The sequence below is a fragment of the Rhinatrema bivittatum genome, chromosome 3, assembly GCF_901001135.1.
Source record: "Rhinatrema bivittatum chromosome 3, aRhiBiv1.1, whole genome shotgun sequence".
NCBI lineage: Eukaryota > Metazoa > Chordata > Amphibia > Gymnophiona > Rhinatrematidae > Rhinatrema > Rhinatrema bivittatum.
Window position 1 is genome coordinate 5000197 of NC_042617.1, and position 24413 is coordinate 5024609.

General features: G+C 45.6%; 1 protein-coding gene across 2 annotated transcripts in view; it reads right to left on the bottom strand.

The window, feature by feature from the left end:
- Positions 1–24413, bottom strand: part of POLH (DNA polymerase eta) — a 218479-nt gene that overhangs the window by 21621 nt on the left and 172445 nt on the right. For both annotated transcript variants that reach the window (XM_029592831.1, XM_029592833.1), the window contains exon 9: positions 18767–18832. In XM_029592831.1, coding sequence (XP_029448691.1) covers positions 18767–18832 — 66 coding nt within the window. The remainder of the gene's footprint in view (positions 1–18766; positions 18833–24413) is intronic.

The window sequence follows — 24413 nt, forward strand, 5'->3', positions numbered from 1 at the left end:
CCTCATGTTATGTTGATTGCCCTGGATTATTTCCTATTTTGACTTTGAAATGTCTATTGCTAAGGTAGGATTTAAACCAGCGAAGAGGGATTCCAGAGATTCCAATTTCAATGAGTCAGTCGATTAGATTGTTGTGGCTGATGGTATCGAAAGCTGAGGAAATGTCTAGTAGGGCTAGAATGTATGAATGGCCTTTATCAAGGCCTTTAAGGAGGTAATCAGAAATGGAGGTCAGGAGTGTCTCCGTGCTGAAATGTTTACGGAAACCGTGTTGAGATGGGAAAAGAAAGTGGTGTTGCTCTAGATATTCGGTTAGTTGCAGGTCAACATTTTTTTCAAGAATTTTTGCTATGAAGGGTAAATTGGATATGGGGCGGTAGTTGGCCAGATCTGATAGGTCAAGTTTGGGTTTCTTTAGTAAGGACTTGACGATGGCTTGTTTAAGAGAGGTGGGGACGGTTCCGAGGGTGATAGGGTGATAGAACTGTTAATGATATTAGCTATGGGTTGAGATATTATGTTGGGGATGGACAGGAGGGATACAACCCATCAAACTCTTCCAACACCTCTTAGCACATACCAACCCACTCTTAATTCTAGACTAGAATCATTCGAGCCCATATCCGCCATGGAGATTGAAAATTTACTTAAAAAAATTAAACCGTCTGCACATCCCTCGGACCCACTCCCTACTAATCTACTCACTGCCATCCCCAGCACAGTCGCAAAACCTATTGCAGAAATCATCAATACCTCTCTAGCCATGGGCACAGTTCCTAAGCAACTAAAACTTGCAATCATCAAACCCCTACTGAAAAAACCAACTGCATCACTAACGGACCCAGCTAACTTTAGACCCATTGCAAACCTGCCCCTGATCTCCAAACTGATGGAAAAAGCCGTAAATAAACAACTTTCCGAATACCTCGAGGAGCACAACATCCTTTCCCGGCACAATATGGTTTTCGTAAATCACTAAGCACTGAGTCACTTTTGCTTTCTCTCACTGATAATCTACTTGTAAACCTGGAGAAAAAACAGTCATTCTTACTGGTCCTATTAGACCTATCCTCGGCGTTCGACACGGTAAATCACTCACAACTCCTAGAACAACTATCAAACATAGGAATAAAAGGCACAGCTCTCAGTTGGTTCAAATCATTCCTATCAAACAGATTTTACAAGGTCAGAATTAATAACAAGGAATCTGACCCCATCCTATCGGACCAAGGTGTACCTCAAGGTTCATCCCTCTCTCCCACCCTGTTCAACGTTTACCTCCTCCCCCTCTGCCATCTGCTATCACAACTCAAACTTACTCATTACCTCTATGCAGACGACATCCAAATCAACATCCCCATCACAGAATCAATTCAAAAAACCTTCGCCTACTGGGAGAATTGTCTTCAACCAATTAAACAACTACTCTCCAGCCTGAACCTGATTCTAAACTCCAGCAAAACAGAGTTGCTACTTATTTCACACAACCTGAACACCCACCCACCTAGCCTGGCACAAACCACATCTTTAAACATGGAGCTCTCCGCTGACGTCAGGAATCTAGGAGCTTGGCTTGACAACCAACTTAACCTAAAAAAATTTGTAAACACAACCACCAGGGATTGCTTCTTTAAACTACAGGTCCTAAAGAAACTAAAGCCACTTCTTCACTTTAATGACTTTCGCTTCGTTCTTCAATCCATTATTTTTTCGAAACTTGATTACTGCAACTCAATCTTACTTGGCCTCCCCTCCAACAGCATCAAACCCCTACAGATGGTACAAAATGCCGCAGCCAGAATCCTTACTAACACTAATAGAAGAGACCATATTACCCCCATCTTGAGCAACCTCCACTGGCTACCCATCAAACAGAGAATCCTATATAAAACCTTAACCATCATTCATAAAGCAATTCATAACGTCGCACCTATATCTCTACAAACTCAACTTCGTCCACACTTATCTTCCAGACCCATCAGAAGCGCCTACAAAGGCACATTAGTCGCAACTTCTGCCAAATCAACACTAAGAAAAAGAGCACTCTCCACGGCGGGACCTCACCAATGGAACGCGCTCCCACCAGACCTACGACTCGAATCAAATCTAACAGAGTTCAAAAAAAGGTTAAAAACCTGGCTCTTCAGGCAAGCGTTCCAACCCCCAGAGTGTAACTAGACACCTCCTCCTGACTTTCAGATCCAACCATTGCAGGGTGTCACTTACACATTGACACTTAATTTCATACCTGTACTTGCTTAATCACATGTATATTTAACAGTCATCATGCACCTTTATATAACCACTTACTGCAGACCATAAACGCTACTAAAGTTCCTTGTAAAAAAGGTGAACACACACGTACTATTCAAAACACGAATAAGGTTATTTGTCATTTGTTAAATATTTATAGTTACTTGCAATGTTCCTTGTAATAATGTAATAATGTTCAATGGTTGATTGTTACTGTTCAATGTTCTATGTAAATAACCCCGGTCTAACCTCCCAGACCAGGGCAACCTTTTTCGTTACTTGTAAACCGGATTGATTTGTATTGCATACAGGAATTCCGGTATATAAAAATTAAAAATAAAATAATAAATAAATTTGGTGGGGATCATATCTGATGGATGTAAGGAGGGTCTCATTTTCTTTAGAATTGATTCTAATTCAGTGGAGGTGGTGGACTCGAAGGCGTTTAAGTTAGTATTCAGGTTTTTGGGGAGGGGTTTGATGGGTGCGGTAGTTGTTGGAAAGCGTGTTGTGAGTTTAGATATTTTATCATGCAAGTATTGTGCTAGTTCCTCGCATTTTGTATTAGCTTCCTCACTAGGCATGGGTATGGGTGAAGTTTTGGTTAAGTCAGAGGCAAATGAGAAAAGAGCTCATGGGTTAAATTATAGATTATGGATTCTTTGCGCATAGAAGTCTCTTTTAGTTTTTAGTAAGTTCTCACAGTAAATATGTAGGAGAGTTCTGTACTTTGCTAGTTGTGTAGGGGAGGTTTCTTTGCGCCATTTCTTTTCTTGTATTCTTAGGTTGTGCTTCATAGTTTTTAATTTGGGCGTATACCATGGTTTTTTTTGAGTTAGGTGAAGGGTTTATTTCTTTTGTTAGTAACTGGCAGATCTTGTTGGCGATATTGCTGGTGAGGTGATTCCAGGATGAGAGGGCAAATTCAGAATCAGTTAGGTCAAAATATGAAAATTGGTTCTTACCTGCTAATTTTCATTCCTGTAATACCACAGATCAGTCCAGAAAAGTGGGTTGTGTATCCCTACCAGCAGGTGGAGTCAGAGAGCAAAACTTTGGGCACTGCCATATATACAAGAGTGCCACCTGCAGTCCCTCAGTATTGGCCTGTACCCAAGCACACCAAAACAATAGGAAGGGGTGAAGGGTCGAGAAACCCCTGTATACCACTTCACCCCAAGTAAAACAATAAACTGAAACAACTGCCATAACAACTGCTCCATCAAACATGTCTGCAAAAAACCGGAGCTCCAAGAAAAACATAGCCACAGTCTAGCTAAAACAGTCTTTCTGTATCTGAGATAAAAGGTGGGCCTCTGGACTGATCTGTGGTATTACAGGAATGAAAATTAGCAGGTAAGAACCAATTTTCATTTCCTGAACATACCCAGATCAGTCCAGAAAAGTGGGATGTACCCAAGCCACCCTACACTGGGCGGGAACCCGAAAGACCCGCACGCAGAACACTCTCACCAAAGGACAGGGCATCAGTAGCCCTAATGTCCAGACGATAATGCTGAGCGAAAGTGTTCAAGGAGGACCACACTGCCGCTCTGCATATTTCCTGAGGAGACAGTAGCTGACACTTTGCCCAGGAAGTAGCTTGGGCTCTGGTGGAATGAGCCCTGAGACCCAAAGGAGCTTGGCGTCCTTGGACAAGGTATGGTGAACAAATAGCTTCTTTAATCCAACGCGATATAGTCGCCTTAGACGCCTTTCCCCCCCTTCTTTGGGCCCCGGAAGAGGATGAACAAATGATCGGATCGTCTGAAGTCATTGGTAACTTCCAAATAGCACAATAAGACACGCCGCACGTCCAAAAGATGAAGATCTCTGTCAGGAGATGCTTCTCGAGACCATCGTAGGAATCCCGGTAGCTCCACTGTCTGATTTACGTGAAAGGCCGAGACCACCTTACGGAGGAAGGCTGGTACCGTCCGCAAGGACACTCCCATCGTCGGAAATCTGAAGAAACGGATCACAGCACAACAGAGCCTGTAACTCCGAGATCCAACGAGCTGAGCAAATGGCCACCAAAAACACAGTCTTCAAAGTCTGATCCTTCAGCGAAGCCCTGCAGAGAGGTTTGAAGGGAGCGCCACAGAGGACACGCAGCACGAGATTGAAACTCCAATCTGGACAGACAGAACGTACAGGAGGCCGCAAATGTTTGACCCCCTTGAGAAATCGGGCTATATCCAGATGCATTGCAAGCGAGAAGCCGTTAAACTTGCCCCGCAATGCACCAAGAACTGCAGCCTGATCCCGAAGAGAATTGAAAGCTAACTCCTTAGCGAGCCCCTGCTGCAGAAAGTCCAGCACCCTAGAAACATTGACCTGCAAAGGATCGCAGGAACGTTGGGGACACCATGTCTCAAACAGCTTCCAGACCCAGAGATGATCATCCAATTTGGGGGATCCAAGTCCACCCCTCGATCCAGATTGCTGCGCGAAAGCCACCATGACAGACTGGCTCTGGACTCTGGAAGAAGCAGCATCGACAGGTGGAACAGCTCCAAGACCGGACTCCACTGTGACAAAAGTGCACGCTGAAATGGACGCAAGTGCGTGAACGCCCATGAAACCAAATCCAAGGTGGGCGCCATGGAACCCAGGACCTGGAGATGATGCCATACCGTGGGATTGTCCCGAAGAAGAAGGGCGTGAATCTGGTCTTGTAACTTAGTCACCCGGTCCTCCGCGAGAAAGACCTATCTGCGACAGGTATCGAATCTAGTTCCCAGGTAAACCAGCTCTTGGGTGGGTTCCAAGTGATTCTTCTGCACATTGATAACCCATCCGAGCAACCTCAACGTGATTAGGACCCTGTGCACCGATCTCTCACAGTCCTCCTGTGACTTTGCGCAAATTAGCTAGTCGTCCAGAAAGGATGGACTAAAATCCCTTCCTTTCGTAGGAAGGCCGCTACTACCACCATCACCTTGGTGAACGTGCGAGGAGCCGTCGCAAGACCAAACAGTACGGCTCAAAATTAGAAGTGTTGACCCAAGACCTTGAAGCACAGAAATCTCTGACTCAGCCGGATTGGGATATGAAGATACGCCTCCGTGAGGTCCAGGGATGCCAGGAACTCCTGCTTGCGAACTGCAGCCATCACCGTCCGCAGTGTCTCCATATGAAAACGAGGAACACGAAGATAACGGTTTACCTTCTGCAAGTCTAAGATGGGACGAAACGTGCCCTTTTTTTTGGGGACCACAAAGTACACAGAGTACCAACCTCATCCCTGCTGTGCCTCCGGGATTGGGACAATCGTTCCGAGGTCGAGAAGTCGTTGTAGAGTTTCCTGGACCGCTTCTTCCTTGTTTTGGGAGGACACCCGGGACTCCACAAAAACTTCCCGAACCAGACGCGAGAACTCTAGCGCGTAACCATCTTTGATTACCTCTAGAACCCAACGGTCTGAGGTAATCCTTGCCCATTCCGTGTAAAAGTTGGATAATCTGCCTCCGACAGCTTCAACGACGAAATGGGTGCTCGTAGCGACCTCCGCGAAAGGACTGCTGGCATCCAGAATTTGGTTTAGAAGCAGGTGGAATGGAATATCTGCCGGCTCTATAGCGGCGAGAATCCCTAAAGCTAGAGCACGATGGAAGAGTCTTCTTTGAGGACCTCCTATCCTCTGGTAACCGGTGGCCCTTGGATTCACCGAGGAGCTTCCCCAGCTTCTCCCCGAAAAGGAGTCTGCCCTTGAAAGGCAGATCGCAAAGCTGTGACTTAGAAGATAAATCCGCAGCCCAATTCCTGAGCCAGAGAAAGCGTCGCACCGCCACCATGAACACCATACTTCTCGCCGAAGTCCACACCAGATCATACAGTGCGTCTGCAATGTATGCAATGCCCGCCTCCAAGCGTGCGGAATGTAGCACACCCTTGCCGCCGGTTCCAGAACCCGATTCCTGGACCCAGCACAGGCACGCCCTCTGCATAAGGCTAGCGCATACCGCTGCCCGAAGACTCAAAGCCGCCACCTCAAACGCCCGCTTCAACTGATCTCCAATTTGCGGTCCTGCACGTCCTTCAAGGCGGTAGCCCCCATCACCGGGATGGTGGTCTTCTTTGTGACCGCAGAGACCGCGGCATCTACCTTCGGAATCTTCAGAAGGTATAACACATCTGTCGTCAGGGGGTACAGCTTCGCCATAGCTCTGCTCACCTTTAGTCCTGCGTCCGAAGCCTCCCACTCCCATGTCACCAGTTTGCGTACTTTCTTAGGCAGTGGGAAGGATGATGTAGGGCCCCGTATGCCATTGAGGACTGGATTAACACCTTCAATATCCGATTCCTCCTGGGCAACTTTAAGCCCCAGGACCTCCAAGACCTGGGGAATAAGGGGCCACAGCTCGTCTCGTTTAAAGAGACATACCACACTAGGGTCGTCCCTCTCTGCAGGCGGGGTATCGGGATCGTCCGTGTCATCAGTATCAACTCCCTGGTCAGGCAATGGATCCGGATCTGTCCCCGTGACCGGCCCTAAGTCCAGGCCCGATGCTGATCCCGAAGGTGGGTCCTGCGGCCCATGGGGGCCAGCCTCCAACGGGCGAGGCCGCTCCATAGAGCGCTGTTGAGGCTCATAACCCTGACCTCTCTTAGCCAGGGTTGCCGTGACTTAATCCGGGAGTCCAGGCCTCTTAAAAGTCGAGTGCTTCCTCACTAGGAAGGCTCGATGCATGAGAAGTATAAATTCAAGGGAGAATCCCTCTGGGTCTCCTTCCCCCTCCGGGACATCCTTGGGTACCACATCGCCAGCCTCTCCCCCACCGGGGCTAAAACGGGCTTTTACAGTTCAAAAACACGGACTTTGAAGAAATGGGGAAATACCTAGAGGAAGAACTAAAAGGCTGGGAGAACGAGAGAGATGTGGAACAACAGTGGACCAAACTAAAAGGAGCAATTACCAAGGCAACTACTCTATATGTTAGAAGTGTAAAGAAAAGCAAAAGAAAAATCAAACCTATCTGGTTCTCAAAGGAGGTGGCTGACAAAATTAAGGCTAAAAGAACAGCATTCAAGAATTATAAAAGATCCCAAAGGGAGGAGCACAAAGAACAATATTTGATTCAACTGAGGGAGACAAAGAAATTAATCAAGTCGGAAAAAAGTCAGGCGGAAGAGAGGATTGCCAAGGAGATAAAGAATGGTAACAAAACATTTTTCAGATACATCAGTGAAAAGAGAAAAGTTCAAAGTGGTATAGTGAAATTGAAAGGTGGAAATGATCAATGCGTGGAGAAAGACGAAGAAATGGCAGATATATTAAATGAATACTTCAGTTCTGTGTTCACTAAAGAAGACCCTGGAGAAGGACCATCTCTACACAACAAGAAACTGGAAGGAAGTGGAACAGACGAAAACCCTTTTACAGTATAAAATGTATGGGAAGAGCTAAAGAATCTGAAAGTGGACAAAGCCATGGGACCTGATGGGATTCATCCAAGGATACTGAGGGAGCTCAGAGACGTGCTGGTGGGTCCGATGTGTGACCTGTTTAATAGATCCCTAGAAACAGGAGTGGTGCCGAGTGATTGGAGAAGAGCGGTGGTGGTTCCGCTTCACAAGAGTGGGAACAGAGAGGAAGCTGGTAACTACAGACCGGTTAGCCTCACTTCGGTGGTGGGAAAAGTAATGGAGTCACTGTTGAAAGAGAGAATAGTGAACTATCTACAGTCCGGAGGATTGATGGACCAGAGGCAGCATGGATTCACCAGGGGAAGATTCTGTCAGACAAATCTGATTGACTTTTTTGACTGGGTAACCAAGGAATTGGATCGAGGAAGAGTGCTCGATGTCATCTACTTAGATTTCAGCAAAGCTTTTGATACGGTTCCACATAGGAGATTGGTGAATGAAACGAGAAGCTTAGGAGTGAGTGCCAAGTTGGTGACCTGGATTGCAAACTGGTTGACGGACAGAAGACAATGTGTGATGGTAAATGGAACTTTCTCTGAAGAGAGAGCGGTTTTAAGTGGTGTACCGCAAGTATCGGTGTTGGGACCGGTCCTGTTCAATATCTTTGTGAGCGACATTGCGGACGGGATAGAAGGTAAGATTTGTCTTTTTGCGGACGACACTAAGATCTGCAACAGAGTGGACACGCCGGAAGGAGTGGAGAGAATGAGACGGGATTTAAGGAAACTGGAAGAGTGGTCGAAGATATGGCAGCTGAGATTCAATGCCAAGAAGTGCAAAGTCATGCATATGGGGAGTGGAAATCTGAATGAACTGTATTCGATGGTGGGGGAAAGGCTGATCTGCACGGAGCAGGAGAGAGAGACCTTGGGGTTATAGTGTCTAATGATATGAAGTGTGCGAAACAATGCGACAAGGCGATAGCAAAAGCCAGAAGAATGCTGGGCTGCATAGAGAGAGGCATATCGAGTAAGAAAAGGGAAGTGATTATCCCCTTGTACAGATCCTTGGTGAGACCTCACCTGGAGTACTGTGTTCAGTTCTGGAGACCGTATCTTCAAAGAGACAGAGACAAGATTGAAGCGGTCCAGAGAAGGGCGACCAGAAAGGTGGAGGGTCTTCATCCGATGTCATACGAGGAGAGATTGAAGAATCTAAATATGTACACCCTGGAGGAAAGGAGGAGCAGGGGTGATATGATTCAGACTTTCAGATACTTGAAAAACTTTAACGATTCAAAGACAACGACAAACCTTTTCCGTCGGAAAAAAATCGCAGAAGCAGAGGTCACGAGCTGAGGCTCCAAGGAGGAAGACTAAGAACCAATGTCAGGAAGTATTTCTTCACGGAGAGAGTGGTGGATCCATCAGGTCTAGAGGACGCGTATAAAGAGCAGGCAGCAAAACACTGCACGGAGCGGCAGTAGCCACAGAGGCATTCACAGAGCGGGATGCCAGTGGCCAGTGGTTGGTGTTCCACCTTCACGGAGAGGAAGGATGGAGGGCTGCCATCTCCCAATTAAAAAAAGAAAAAAAACAAACAAACAAACAAAAAAAAACAAAAAACAGGGATGGGTTCATGGGCTATAGGTATTACCAATTATTAGGCTTATCAATTACCAATTATTAGGCTTTTCAATATTTGATGATAGTGACTTTCAAGGCATACTTCACTTTCAATGCATATCCAGCATAGCTCCCTGCTTCAACGGCAGGGGAGAAGAAAAACTAATACTTCATGCATATCCAGCATTGCTCTTTGCTTCAACGGCAGAGAACTATGCTGCCGCTTACCCAACTAATCAAACTTAATATTTCACTTGGAAGCAGCTCCATCACTGCTCTCTACATTAATAGTGGGGGTGAAAGGGAAATAGAACCTAAGGTTACTAAGAGCCAAGAGAAACAGATAAGTATGAGAAAAAAGAAGTGTGAAGCTTGCTGGGCAGACTGGATGGACCGATTGGTCTTCTTCTGCCGTCATTTCTATGTTTCTATGACTCCTCCTCCCTACATCCAAGGTGCAACTCATTCTATCCCTCCCCGCAGGAGAGGGCATCAAGATCTGACGGGCCTTCCAGCCCCGGGGAGCAGGCCGAACACAAGGAGGCTGAATCCAGGGCTTGGCCGTGTGTGGCAGGCCGGCGATTTGGCACGTGGACCCATCCCCCTCAAGCGTGCAGCCACGCGGAGCGCGGGGAGAAGACCACCACAGCGTTGCTAGACTTAAGTTTTTTTAAAAAATAATTTTACTGAGTCAGAAGCTTCTGCAGGGGTTGAGGGAGCCGCTGCAGCAGTTACAGGGGTGAGAAACCAGGAGCCCCTGGTCTTCACACGCTGACCGATACAGGTGACCCCCTGCCAGGGATGTCCAATCCCCCGGGCGCCCGGCTTCCACTGAGGGATGGCCCACGAAGGTGCCTAACACCTCAGGAAGTACTAAACTCTATCTAAACTAAAAAAATTCAAAGGAAAAGCTAAGACTGCAGGTGTGCATCTCTACCAGCTGCTGGAGTCAGAGAAATACTGAGGGACTGCAGGTGGCGCTCTTGTATATATGGCAGTGCCCAAAGTGTTTGCTCTCTGACTCCACCTGCTGGTAGGGATACACAACCCACTTTTCTGGACTGATCTGGGTATGTTCAGGAATATTAAGAATATCGGAGAGGGCATCTATTAAGTCATCCCTGGTGCATGGTTTTCTGAAGTGAATGGTTGTTTTTGTGCTTGTATGGGTGGTGGTGTTTTTTTTAAGTAATATGTTGTTTGAATGAGGAAGTGGTCAGACCAGGGGACAATCATAGTATGTATTAAAAATGCTTTAAACCGGGTGATTACCCGCCTTTTGCCAGTTGCTGTGCCCCCCCCTAATTTGAGTACCATATTTTTTGGACTATAAGGCGCACATAAAAACCTATGATTTTCTCAGAAATCGGAAGTGCGCCTTATAATCCGGTGCGCCTTATATACGAATTTTTCTGCTGCCACTCCTTTTATAGTCTTTTTTTTCTGTTTTTCTCTCCATCTTCTCCCTCAAACAAACAGGTTCTCATTCTCACATGCATTTCTCTCTCTCACACACACACACACTGGCTCTCACTGTCATATGCTGTGTCTCATACAATCATTCATACTCAGTCTCTCACTCCCACATGCTGTGTTGCTCAAGCACAGGCTCTCACTCACCTCTAGGCCTCCTCTTTGCGGGTCGCCGCAGGATGGGCTCTGCAGTGGCCCTGCTACCGGGCCTCTTCTTCTTCTCGGGCCGCTGCGTCCCTGCCACAAGGACTCCTTCAGGGGCCACCCAGGCCACAGAACAGGCCCCAGCGGTGGCGGCTCCATGCCGCTGAAGACAAGGATGAAGACTCGTAGCTCCCTGCCGCAAGTAACAAGGAGGCGGGTTCTGGCTGCCGCGGAACGCAGCTTGATGTCGGCATCTCCGGCCACATGGATGGTTGAAAGCGCTGCATGCGCTGATGCTTCCCCTCCTTCCTGCCCACGTGGCTCCGGCAACGTTTACTTCCGGGGACGCACAGGCAGGAAGGAGGAGGAGCATCAGCGCTTTGCCGATCTGCCCCCGGGGGCATTGGGGGGATAATAAAAAAGTACCATAGTTTAAAGGGCGCAACCGATTAAAAAAAGGCTCTGAGCCGTGCAGGCAGAGCCTTAGACCCGGCGCCCAGGGCGGCCGCCCACCCACTGCATACAGCTCTTTGCGCAGGATCCCCGCAGAGCTTCTGTGCTCCAGCATTATAATCCGGTGCGGCTTATATATGAACCGGGACGCATTAGCAGGCGCTTTTTTATAATGCGCCTTATAATCCGGTGCGCCTTATAATCCGAAAAATACGGTACTCCAATTTTACATGATTTAGAGATGAAGTGATTTCCTGTATTGCTTTATCTTCCATCATATTCTTCTTCTCTCAGCTAACCAGACAAGCTTGAGTACTCCTTCCCTTGAGATTTTCGGAAGACATGTACCTAAAACTGGGATTCTAGTTTAAATTGGGGTGGTGATAGCATTATGTATCTTTCCTACTGTTCTTTGGATGCCCATAATGTTCTCTCTCTCTCAGCACCTTGATGATCTCTCTTATGTCACTCACCTCCACTGCACCTCGCATGTTTTTGACCCTTGCTGTCTACATCTGGGCAAGGGTCAAGAGGGAAATGTATATCTGCAGAGCAAGAGACAGCTCTAGCAGACAATGTACATGTACAGAACTGCTGCTATGGGGCTCATGATCCATATCAGAAAAAGAAACAATGCCAGCAGGGAGATCTGATAACCAGACAAGAGAGACTAATAATGCCGAAATCACTGATGCCAGTTGGGGCTGAAACTCAGATAAAAGAGAGATAACAGCCTGTGGGAACATGAAAGATATAATGTTGGGGAGATAATAGTGGGCTAAGATGAAAAGAACCAATTGTCATGATGTTGGGATAAGAGGGACTGGTAAACAAAAGGAAAAAAATATTCTATATAAGCAACTAATGTGCAAGCAAAAAACTGAAGGAGCTCTAGCAGTGACTGTCAGGTCACTTGTCCCTCTTTCCCCATACTTTGTCTTATTTTGTATACCAATAAATGCTTCTAACCTGAGTACAGAGTCTGTTTATCTGTAAACAGAGGGATAAGCAGTGTAAGAAGCCTTCAGTACTCCCCCCCACCCCTCAATTGTTGCTCCCTATGTTTCTCCCACAAGCACCACACTGGCACCAATTTATAGGAAAGAGACAAAGCAACCCAATAACTCTGCCCTCCAGCTACCTCAGCACCAATGTCTTTCTATTAGACAATTTTAATTCAGCAACATTAGCATCTGGTATGTGTGCTGATTACTTGGCAGTTAATTGCCATTTGAAAAACTGATCTAAATATTACACTGAATTGTAAATACATATTTGCTGTAAACTTGAAGTTAGTTGTTATACTTTTAGATTAATTACAATTTGACTGTAATCTGCCTTAAGATCATCTTTGGAAAAAGGCACAATATTAAGTGTTTGGAAATAAATAATTTTGAATTTTTGAGACCCTCATGAGACACAAGGCCTCAAACTCTTGACAGAGGTACAGTATACATGAAAGGTTAACAACCACCATCCCAAAACAATTGTGCACAATCTGAAATGTCTGAAACACAGATAAGATTAGACCCATGCTGGAAGTGACGTCATCAGCTGCAGATGGTGGCTTAGATTCTTTCTCCTTCACTCCCCACAGCTTAATCTACTAATTGTGCCACATCCAGCCGGAGATAACCAGTAATTCCTACGTACTTCGGCTGTCTAGCTCACGGTGGTCATGGCTATGAGGAAAAAAGCAGTGGACTTACAGCAATTTTCGTTTGATGCGAGTGGCTCCCGTTTTGCGGCCTTGAGCGAGGCGGCGGGTGGTGACGGCCCTGACGGTGCAGGCACAAAATCTAACCCGGAAACCAAGGCAGCGGACCAAAGTGCTGATTTTATAAGCAAGAAGGATATAGTAAATTGGTTTCAAGACCTGAAGAAGGACTTTTGTTGTCATGTGAACCGGCATGATATCTCCTACTAATGCCGGTATAGAAAAGTTATTAAATAAATAAATAAATAAATAAATATAAAAACTCTGTCAGAAGAGTTTCGCGATGCTATCTACAATTTACGCTCCGATATCAAGGATTTGGAGTCTCGGGTTGAGGAGGGAGAAACCCACATGGACGATCATGAGCAGAAAATATCAGCTTTGACATCTGATTTAGCCGTCCTGCGACAACAACAAGAAGACACGGAGCTGAAGCTCGAGGACCTTGAAAACCGAACTCGTCGGAACAACTTACGCATCCGAGGCCTCCCTGAAGAGGCAGCTTATAATAACATCGCCGACGTAGTGCAACGTATTTGCCGAGCGCTGTTGGTGGCGGCGGGGCAATCCCTTATTGGGGACTCAGAGGACCCCCCGGATAATATTAATGTGGAGCGGGCTCATAGAGCGTTGGGGGTGGCCTCCCGTAATGCTCCCCGGGACATTGTTATCTGCCTGCACAGCTTCCGGGTAAAAGAGGCGATCATGAAAGCCGCTCGTAAACTGGATGCCTTCGAATGGGAAGGCCACGCTTTGGCCATTTATAATGACCTGGCCCCAGCAACGCTGAAACGGAGACGGGAGTTCCAGCAGGTGACTGCGTTTCTCCGGCAAGGGCATTTATTTATTTGAAACTTTTTATATACCGGTATTAGTATGCATACATCATACCGGTTCACATTGTAACTAAAGGCAGAAATTACAATCAACAGGGAGGGGAAAAACAAGGAGGATTATACAGAGAGCAGGGGGCATAGAAAGTAGAGCATTAAAACTGTAACGGGCTATTTACAGGACTATATACAAATTTAAGCAGGTTAAGCATCACCGATATCGGTGGCTATACCCATGTGGGCTAGCCTTTACCATTAACGAGACTTCCCTACACTGTGGGGCCGACGACTCAGACACGTTCAGCCGTGGAACCAGCGAAATGGCAGAGGATGGGGAAAGGCGGCAGGCGGCTTAAGAGGACCTCGGATCCCGAGGAGCGAGGGCGAATGCCTGGGAATCACAGTGATCGGGTGGTGGCCACTACCTGAAGGACACATGTGAACTTCCTGGGTTTGGAACTCATGACTGTGGCGAGCTCCGGGTGTGCTTCTCCTTGGAGGCCAAGCACGCTACAGTGTTAACTAGTTGAATGTCTTTTGAATTATGGTTGTATGCATTTTTCAGTTAAGTCTGGGTTTAGTGGGATGCGGTTACAATGTTTGTTGGGCAGGGGAGTGGGGAGAGGGAATGTAGCTTCCTCCTTTAGGGGTCTGCCTCATGAAGGGAGACTTTGAGTATGTGAGAGGGGAAGGGTTGGAGTGGTTGGGTAGGGGGGATATGGGGCAATGTATGCTGAGAGTGTTTCTGACTAAATTTTCTTGCATGGGATGTGGTGTGTTCAGGAGGGCTGGTACGGAGAGTGTATTTCATACTGTATGATCCCTATTAAGTTCGTGTCCCTCAATGTTAAGGGCTTAAATTCTCCAATGAAGAGGCAATTGCTGTGTAATGAGCTAAGCAGGCACCGTGCATCCGTGGTCTTTCTCCAAGAGACTCACCTAAGGCGGAAGCATGAATATCTATTCAGACCTCGTTCCTACCCACATAGATACTATTCTGCCAGCACTCCAGATTGCAAGTATGGGGAGGTGGGTATTCTTTTTGATAACACTTTGGGAGTAAAAATTCTGGAAACAGTGATTGGCCCTAAAGGGAGATATCTCATTCTCGTGGTAGAGATACAAAATTGCAAATTCACACTGGTCAATGTGTATTGTCCTAATCAGGGACAGGGAACATTATTAGCAGAGATCAATGCGAAGCTGCAAAGGGTCGGGGGGGGGGGATATGTGGTGTTGGGCGGGGACTTCAATGTAGCTCCTACAGTGGGGCTAGACACATCTTCAGGGACAGGAGGGGCAACTCAACGGGACCAAAGGGCCTTGCAAAAACTGGGGGCGGATTGGCATCTGCTTGATATTTGGCGTTTACAATACCCAAATAGTAGGTCTTACACCTTCTACTCGAGACCACATAATACCTACACGAGGATTGATTATTTTTTAATAGACAAAACTCTGAGTGATCATACTATCAAAGCTGAGATAGATACCATCACGTGGTCGGACCACGCCCCAATATGGTGGGAAGTGAATGCCCCGACTGGGGAACAGGGGACACATTACTGGAAGCTGAATGACAGCTTACTTAAGAATAAAGCATATGTTACCAAACTGCAAGCTCAACTGGAGGAATATTTGCTTTTCTATGGTGATAAGGGGATTTCTCCAGTTTCGATCTGGGAAGGTTTGAAAGCTACGATGAGAGGCCATCTTATTGGCCTGGGTACTTACCATAAGAGACAAAAAGAGCGGGAGCGGCTCAGACTATTCTCCCAAATTGCAGATCTAGAACGGTTACATCAACAGGATCAGTGGCCCACTACACTAAGAAAATTAGATGAGGTACGCCAACAGTTGAAAGATTTAGACGCTGATCGAATAGCCCACCAATTAGAGTTAGTGAAGCAAATTTACTATGAGCAGGGGGACAAACCTAGCAGGTTGCTGGCCCGCAAGCTGAAAGGGCAGAGAGTTCAATCTCATATTCACGCGATCAAAGATACACAGGGGGAATTACAGACGAAGTTGAAAGACATTTCAAATTGTTTTTTGAAATTTTATGAGGCCCTGTATTCCACAGACCATGAGGTAACGGAGGGCGATATTACCCATTTTTTAAGCAACATATCACTCCCCAGTGTTTCACCACAAACACAAGATATCTTAGGGTCCCCTATTACAGTTTTTGAAGTACAAATGGCGATTAAGTCTTTAAAATTAGGGAAGGCCCCTGGCATAGATGGTTATACTCCTCTCTTCTATAAAACCTTTGTAGAGGTTTTAGCACATCCTCTACAGGAACTCTTTAATGCCCTAAGGGACGGTCAGCAGCTGCTGCCTAATGGTAATACCGCTGGGATAACTATTCTCCCGAAACCGGGTAAGGATGAACAGTTATGTGGGTCTTACCGTCCTATCTCATTGATTAATATTGATCTTAAGTTGCTGGCTAAGATCCTGGCTACGCGCCTAACGAGGGGTCATCCTAGAGTTGGTGCAGGATGATCAGGCGGGATTTATGCCCGGTAGATCTACCTCAGATAATGTTCACAAAATAATAGATCTTTTGTCTGTGGCTAAATCTAGTTTACAACCGTCAGTTTTCCTGACAATAGATGCAGAAAAAGCGTTCGATGGGGTGCATTGGCCCTTCTTATTTGCGGTGATGGACAAAATGGGACTGGGGGGCTACTATTTAAATTGGGTAAAAGAGTTATATAGAGATCCAAGGGCTTGTATAAAAATCAATGGTGGATACACACCGATGTTTTCTATCCATCGAGGCACCAGGCAGGGGTGTCCCCTTTCCCCTTTGCCTTAAGTGTGGAACCCCTAGCGGAATTAGTGCGAACTACCCAGGGAATAAGGGGGATTCAGCTGGGGTCGGCCCAATATAAGATCTCATTATATGCTGACGACATCATTTTTACAGTAACGGATCCAGCCGTTAAGAATTATTACAGAAATTATAGAACGATTTGGGGCTGTTTCTGGTTTTCGGATTAATATGGATAAATCTGAAATACTTCCAGTTGGAATTACCTTGGAAAAACGATCTCAGTTGGAACAAATGTTCCCTTATAGATGGACTAAAGGACCCGTAAGATATTTGGGCGTAAATTTAGTGGAAAATTATCATGACCTTTATAAGGTGAATTATGAGCCTCTACTTGGAGCACTCAAGAAAGACATGTTACACTGGGATAGATATAGCTTATCGTGGTTGGGGAGGATAGCAGTGGTGAAGATGAATATCTTCCCCCGCCTTAGTTATCTATTTCAGGTGTTACCCTGCTTTTTATCTGAGGGTTGGTTCCGGGATATGCAGCGGAAACTCTTTTCTTATATCTGGAAACGGAGGCCTCCACGGGTAGCATGTGCGGTTATGTATAGACCTAGATTAAAAGGGGGGCTGGGGGTCCCACATCTCAAGAAATATTATGTGGCAGCTCAAGTACAGGCAGTCGTGGAATGCCACATATTAAGTGGTAGGAAACAATGGATGTCAATTGAACAAACATGGTTGGGTAGAGACTCCTTGGAGTATTTTTTCTGGGCCAAACAGAAGCCTAATCTCAAGGTTCCATCTATATTGCCTTCTATGCAGTGTACATTGGCAGTGTGGTACAAATGGAGGGCAGGTCTGACTGGGAAGAATAGTTACTTTTTTCCAGCTAGGCTTACTGGTATGTCAGACTTCCCTGCTGGAGCTACCTCCCAGACTTTTCAGAAGTGGGAGGCCAAGGGGTTGTATCGGGTCCAGCAGTTCTGGGAGGTGGGAGGGGTAAAATCCTTCCCTTCCCTGCAGAGTGAATATAATCTGGATGCGGGGGATTTTTTGGCATATGCACAGATACGTCACTTTCTCAGTCAGAAGATTGTATCTCGAGATCTTAAAATAGGAGTCTCGTTAATGGAAGGGTTTTGTATCGCAATCAGGAAACCTCCCAAGTTGATGTCCAAACTATATAAATTATTGGAAGACACTGACATTTATCAAGCGTCTCATATGAGAGCTTGGGAACGTGATTTGGGGGGAGACTGGGATAAGGAAAGATGGGACTCCTGTTTTCAAGGATTGGGAAGACACTCCATGTCCACATCTATGGTGGAGAATGAGTATAAACTGTTGTACAGGTGGTATTTATGCCCGGCGGTCTTAGCGAAGAGGTATCCTCACCTGTCCAACAAGTGTTGGCGCTGCAATCGAGACGAGGGTACTTTTTTGCATATATGGTGGACCTGTCCGGTTATCCAGCCCTGGTGGAAGGGCATCCAACAGATGGCAAGGACATGCTGGACATGGAATTGGTTCAACAGCCTGACTTGTGGTTGTTAGGCCTTTGGGATGAAGGGCAACAGGTATTCAAAATGAGGTTACTGCGCTACCTAGCTGTAGCAGCACGTTTGGTAGTCGCTAGATGGTGGAGACAGCCAGTGGCGCCTCCTATTGCAGCTGTAGTCAATAGGCTCAGAGGCATCCAAGCCATGGAAAAAATAGCGGCTTACCGTAAGAATGTGATTCCACGGTATGAGAACATTTGGAAACCTTTTGACGAGTGGAGACAGTCCTTTTGTTCTTAACTGGGGGAAAAGGGGATGAGTATGCTTTGGCTTTGTATTTTCTTGTCGCCAGTGTGCTTGTTCACCACAGATCCTATGCGTTATTGCTGTCTTAGAAATATTATGTTCACTCTCGTAATTCTGTCTTTCTCCTGCATTATTCAGGGTGGGTGGGGGGGTGGGCCAGGAGGGGATGTATAAAAAAATTTCTTTGAAATACTAGGTTGTCCGGGTGACACAGCTGTCTGTTAACTATGTGTTGCATTTGTATCAATGACTGTATTTCAAATAAAAAGTTAAATACAAAAAAAAAAGATTAGACCCATGCTTACTGTTTCCCTGTCCTTCACCAGTCTTTCCTTCAGTTCCAATGCCAGTTGCAACAGCCAATACTGAACCTAGAATACAGAAACAGAGGCATTAAATCCCTGGGCCTGCCTGCACTTGAACACATAAAAGGGGCCAAAGGTGTTAATCATTAGTTTAACTACTGATGCAGTAACAGAGAAACATCACAAAAAAAGACCATATGGCCTATCTAGTCTGCCCATCCATACCATCTCCCTACCACACCCTCAGAAATCCTTGTGTTTATCCCACACTTTCCTGAATTCAGATGCTGTTCTAGTCTCCAGCACCTCAACAGGAAGGTTATTTCAAGCATCTACCTCCATTTCTTTGTAAAGAAATGTTTCTTTGGATTATTCCTGGATCTACCCCATTTCTCCCTCATCACACAACCTCCTTTCCGTTGAAAGAGGCTTGCCTCCTGTGCATGGAAACCTTGGAAGTATTTAAATGTCTCTATCTTCCCTATCCTGCCTTTCCTCTAGGGTTTAGATTTTTAAGTCTTCTCCATTCGTTTTAGAACAAAGACCATTTTAGTAGCCACTTTCTGGACCAACTCCTGCCTGTTTATATTCTGGAGACGGCACCTTCAAAAGAACTGTACATAGTAATCCAAAAGAGGTCTCACCAGAGGCAATATCACCTCTCTTTTTCTGTGACCATTCTTCTCACTGTGCAACCAAGAATCTTTCTGGCTTTTGCTGTCACCTTATCCTCCTGTTTGGCCATCACCCCAGATTCCATTCTTCTGCCATGCTTAGAATTTCATCCCCTATACTGTACCTCTCCTTTGGGTTTCTGCAGCCCAAAGGCATAAAAGAAAATTATTCCTTACCTGCTAATTTTCGTTCCTGTAGAACCAAGGATCAGTCCAGACGGTGGGTTATGTCCCCCGTCCAGCAGATGAAATCAGACAAGGCTTCGGAGGGTGCTGTCATAAGAACCAGTGCACCCTCTGCAATAGCTCAGTATAGAGAATATCAAAGCCAAAATAACCACGTACAAAGGATGGATCAAGTGCCGCAATCATAACAGATCATAACAACTAGGGCAAACTGGTGCCATAACTGTAACTTACAGAAAGAACTAGGCAACAGACTCATGAGATGAATAGGCTCAAAACTCGAGAGTAACTAGAGAAATCAGAATGAAGAGAATAGATCAAGCAGGGAAATAAGAACCCCATAAACCCAGCAATCAATGAGGCGGGCGTCTGGACTGATCCTTGGTACTACAGGAACGAAAATTAGCAGGTAAGGAATAATTTTCTTTTCCCTGTACGTACCAGGATCAGTCCAGACGGTGGGATGTACCAAAGCTTCCCTATACTGGGTGGGCCCTTGAAAGCCCTGCTCGAATGACCTGTCGCCAAAATGTCCAGAAGTTGACAACGGTAGGTGCAATTGGTAATGTTGTGCGAAGGTGTGAAGAGACTTCCAAGTCGCTGCCCGGCAGATCTCTTGTGAGGAGACTGACTGCACTTCGGCCCAGGATGCGGCCTGTGAACGGAGAGAATGGGCTTTAACGCCCGGCGGGGGAGTCCGACCCATCCCGATGTACGCTGTGACTATGGCTTCCTTAAGCCATCTCGCAATCGTCGTCTTCGAGTCCTGTGATCCCTTCTTCGGCCCCGACCACAGGACAAACAGGTGGTCCGAGACTCGAAAGTCGTTAGTGACCTCCAAGTAGCGCATTAGAGTGCGTTTGTCATCCAGATAATGAAGACGACCCGGTTCCCCCGCTGGGAAGGATGGAAGCTCTACAGTCTGATTCAGGTGAAAAGACGAAACGACTTTGGGTAGAAAGGAGGGTACTGTGCGTAGTGACACCCCGGTGTCCGTGAAACGGAGGTAGGGCTCCCGGCAGGAGAGTGCTTGGAGTGCCGAAATGCGGCGTGCGGAACCGATTGCCACCAGGAAAACTGTCTTGAGTGTCTTTATTTATTTATTTAAAACTTTTCTATACCGTCGTATAGCAGAGCACCATCACAACGGTTTACAGTCAGGCACAAATATGTGGTTTCTCAATTATCCATAGGGTGCCATTATTATACGGTTACATAGTTCAATCATATACTTTAAATGGGGAATGGGTGTGGTTACCATTTATGATTAGCTGTCTTTCTAATTTAATACTTAATTGTGAGAAAATAATAAAAATAAGCAATTCTGCTTTTTTCTCTTGTTGACTTCCTGCTTTGTGTATGTGTTGTTATTCCGCTACCTCACTGTGAAATGCTTTTTTGAAGAGCCATGTTTTTAAGCCTTTTTTAAAGAGTTTTAAGTCCTTCATTAGTCTTAATTCCAGGGGTAATGTGTTCCATAATAATGGTCCTGCCAAAGATAGTGCTCTCTCTTTAACTTGGGTCAACTTTGCTGTTTTGACTGAGGGTATGGTTAGCAGAGCTTTATTGGCTGATCTGAGATTTCTTTGAGGGACATGTAATCGTAATGCAGTGTTTAGCCAGTCAGAATTTTCGTCATTAATTAGCTTATGAACTGTGCATAATGTTTTAAATTGAACTCTCTGTTCTAGTGGGAGCCAGTGTAGATCTGCAAGTGTTTGGGTGATATGATCTCTTCTGCCTTTACCAGTAAGTATTCTGGCAGCCGAGTTCTGTAGTATCTGCAGTGGTCTGATAGTGGTGTATGGTAATCCTAGGAAAAGTGTGTTACAGTAGTCCGTGCTGGCAAATATTAATGCTTGTAGTACTGTATGAAAGTGTTCCTGATTTAATAAGGGTTTTAGTCTTCTAAGGACCATTAGTTTGGCGTAGCCTTCTCTTGCTTTTATTGATATGTGTTGCTTAAGGCTCAGTTCCGTGTCTATAATTACTCCTAGGTTTCTAGCTTTATCAGTTAATTCTACTGATTTGTCATTTTTAAGTTGAATGGGATTTTGAATTCTTTCGATGTTTTTTCGTTCAAGATGTATAAATTCTGTTTTTTCAATGTTGATTACTAGTTCCATTTGGTTTAATAGTTGTTTAATTATGTCTAGGTATAACATTGCAAAGTTTAGTGTTTTTTCAATTGATTCTTCAACTGGTAGAATTAATTGAATGTCATCAGCATATATGTAGTGTATGATCCCTAGCCCAGCCAGTAAGTGGCAGAGGGGGAGCATGTAAATGTTAAATAGGGTTGCCGAGAGTGCCGAACCCTGGGGGACTCCTGTCTAGTGTGATTTTGTCTGATATTGAGTTTTTTTATCTGTACCTGATAAGATCTATTGTTAAGGTAGGATGTGAACCATTTAATTGTTTTGTTTTGTAATCCAATTTCTTCCAGTCTTTTCAATAGTATGTCATGGTTTACTGTGTCAAATGCTGCGGACAGATCTAGCAGTATCATGATGTAGTGTTTTCCGCTGTCAAATCTGTGAAGTACGGTATCTGTTAGAGAGATAAGTAACGTTTCGGTACTATAGTGTTTTCTGAAGCCATGTTGTGATGGGAAGAGTATGTTATTGTTGTTTAGATGTTCTGCTAGTTGTTTTTGTACTGCTTTTTCTATTAATTTTGCGATCATGGGCAAGTTTGAAACAGGTCTATAGTTACTTAATACGGTTAGGTCACTGTTTTTCTTTTTCAGAATCTGTTTTATTATTGCATTTTTGAGTGAGTCTGGCATAACTCCTTCACTGAGTGATAGGTTAATTATTTTGGTTAGTGTGTATGTGGTTATATCAGCTAGTTTTTTTATATCTGTGGTGGGAATGGTGTCAATTTTATGTGGTGCGGGATTCAGTTTTTTTTTATCATGCATTCAACTTCGTTCTGGGATACCTCCTCAAATGTGGAGAATTGTGTCACATCTCTTTTTTGCATCTTGATTTCCTGTTTTGTTAGGAACGGAATTTTTGCTTTAAGGTTTTTGATTTTGTCTGAGAAATAGTGTGCTAGGTCGTTGCATTTGTTCTCTTGTGGGGCTTGGGGCATATCTGCTTTATCAGTAGTCAGATATTTAACTATGTTGAATAGTGTTCGTGGGTTGTTTGAAAATTTTTCTATTTTTGAATTAAAGAATTGTTTTTTTGCTTCAAGAATTATTTTTTTATAATAGGCTAGATGTTTCCTGAATTTGGTTAAATTTTCCGCTGATTTGTCTTTTTTCCATCTTTTTTCTTTTTTTCTCAGATTTTGTTTAATTTCCTTTAATTTTTCATTAAACCACGGGTTTTTCTGTTTTGGTTCATGGATGTGTATTGTTCTAGTGGGGTTAATGTCGTCTGCCAATTTACTTGTTTTCATTATCCATTCTGTTGTTGCTTCTATACAGTTTTGGGGGTTGAGGTTTATTAAAGTTTCTTCCAATTTATTTTTTAGAATGTCATGGTTGAAGGGGGGACGATATTTAAATTGTAAGGGCTCATTTCTCTGTGTTTCTTTTGGTTTTATGAGTTTGATTTTGGATTGGATTAAGAAGTGATCCGACCATGGAATTTGATTATAGCTGGTATTTAGGTGTTCAGTGAAATTATGATTAATGTATGTCAGGTCGAGGGAGTGGCCCGCTTTGTGTGTGGGTTTATCTGTGATTAATGTGAACCCCATGGCTTCCAACGTATCGTTTAGTGTTTGGCATGTATTTGTTGGTGGAAACACGTTGAGGCTCGAAGGGAGGTCCCGCCAGAGACCTAAGGACCAGATTAAGACTCCAAGAAGGGAACGGATCCCTAACCGGGGGCTGTATATGCTTCGCCCCTTTGAGGAAATGGGCGATATCCGGCTGAACCAAGAGAGAAGAATGATCTGTGTACTGGAGAAGTGAACCTAGAGCAGCAATTTGTACTCGTAAGGAATTGTAGGCGAGTCTTTTATCCAATCCGTCTTGAAGGAACGCCAAAATCTGAGGAACCGAGGCCCTCGAGGTATGAGTATCATGCGCTGTGCACCAAGCCTCAAAGACCTTCCAGACCCTCACATAGGCGGTCGAAGTCAAAGCCTTCCGGGCCTTGAGGAGAGTCGCGACTACTGCATCAGGGTATCCTTTGCGCCGGAGGCGGCGCCATTCAAAAGCCAGGCCGCAAGACAGACGTGTTCTGCCTGATCGAAAAATACTGGCCCCTGATGGAGCAGTTGAGGAAGATGGCCCAACCGGATCGGGCCGTCCACTGCCAGATGGAGCAGATCTGCAAACCAAGGGCGACGTGGCCACTCGGGAGCCACCAGAATGACGGGATCTCGATGGAGCTCTATTCTCTGGATGACCTTGCCCACTAGAGGCCATGGTGGAAAGACATAGAGTAGGAGGTGGTCCGGCCAAGGGAGCACTAGGGTGTCCCCTCCTTCCGCCCCGCGCTCTCGCCTGCGGCTGAAGAACCGAGCTGCCTTGGTGTTGAGAACGTCGCCATTAGGTCCAGGCGGGGCGGCCCCCAGCGACGAATGAGAAGTTGCATTGCTTCGGAGAGAGACCACTCTCCGGGGTCCAGATGCTGACGACTCAGGTAGTCGGCCTGAATATTGTCTACGCCCGCGATGTGCGAGGCTGCCAGGCGCGCGACATGCTTCTCCGCCCACGACATCAGGCGGGCCGTTTCGAGTGACACGTGTTGGCTCTTCATGCCTCCCTGGCGGTTGATATAGGCTACGGTGGTCACGTTGTCTGATAGGATCCTCACCGCTCGATT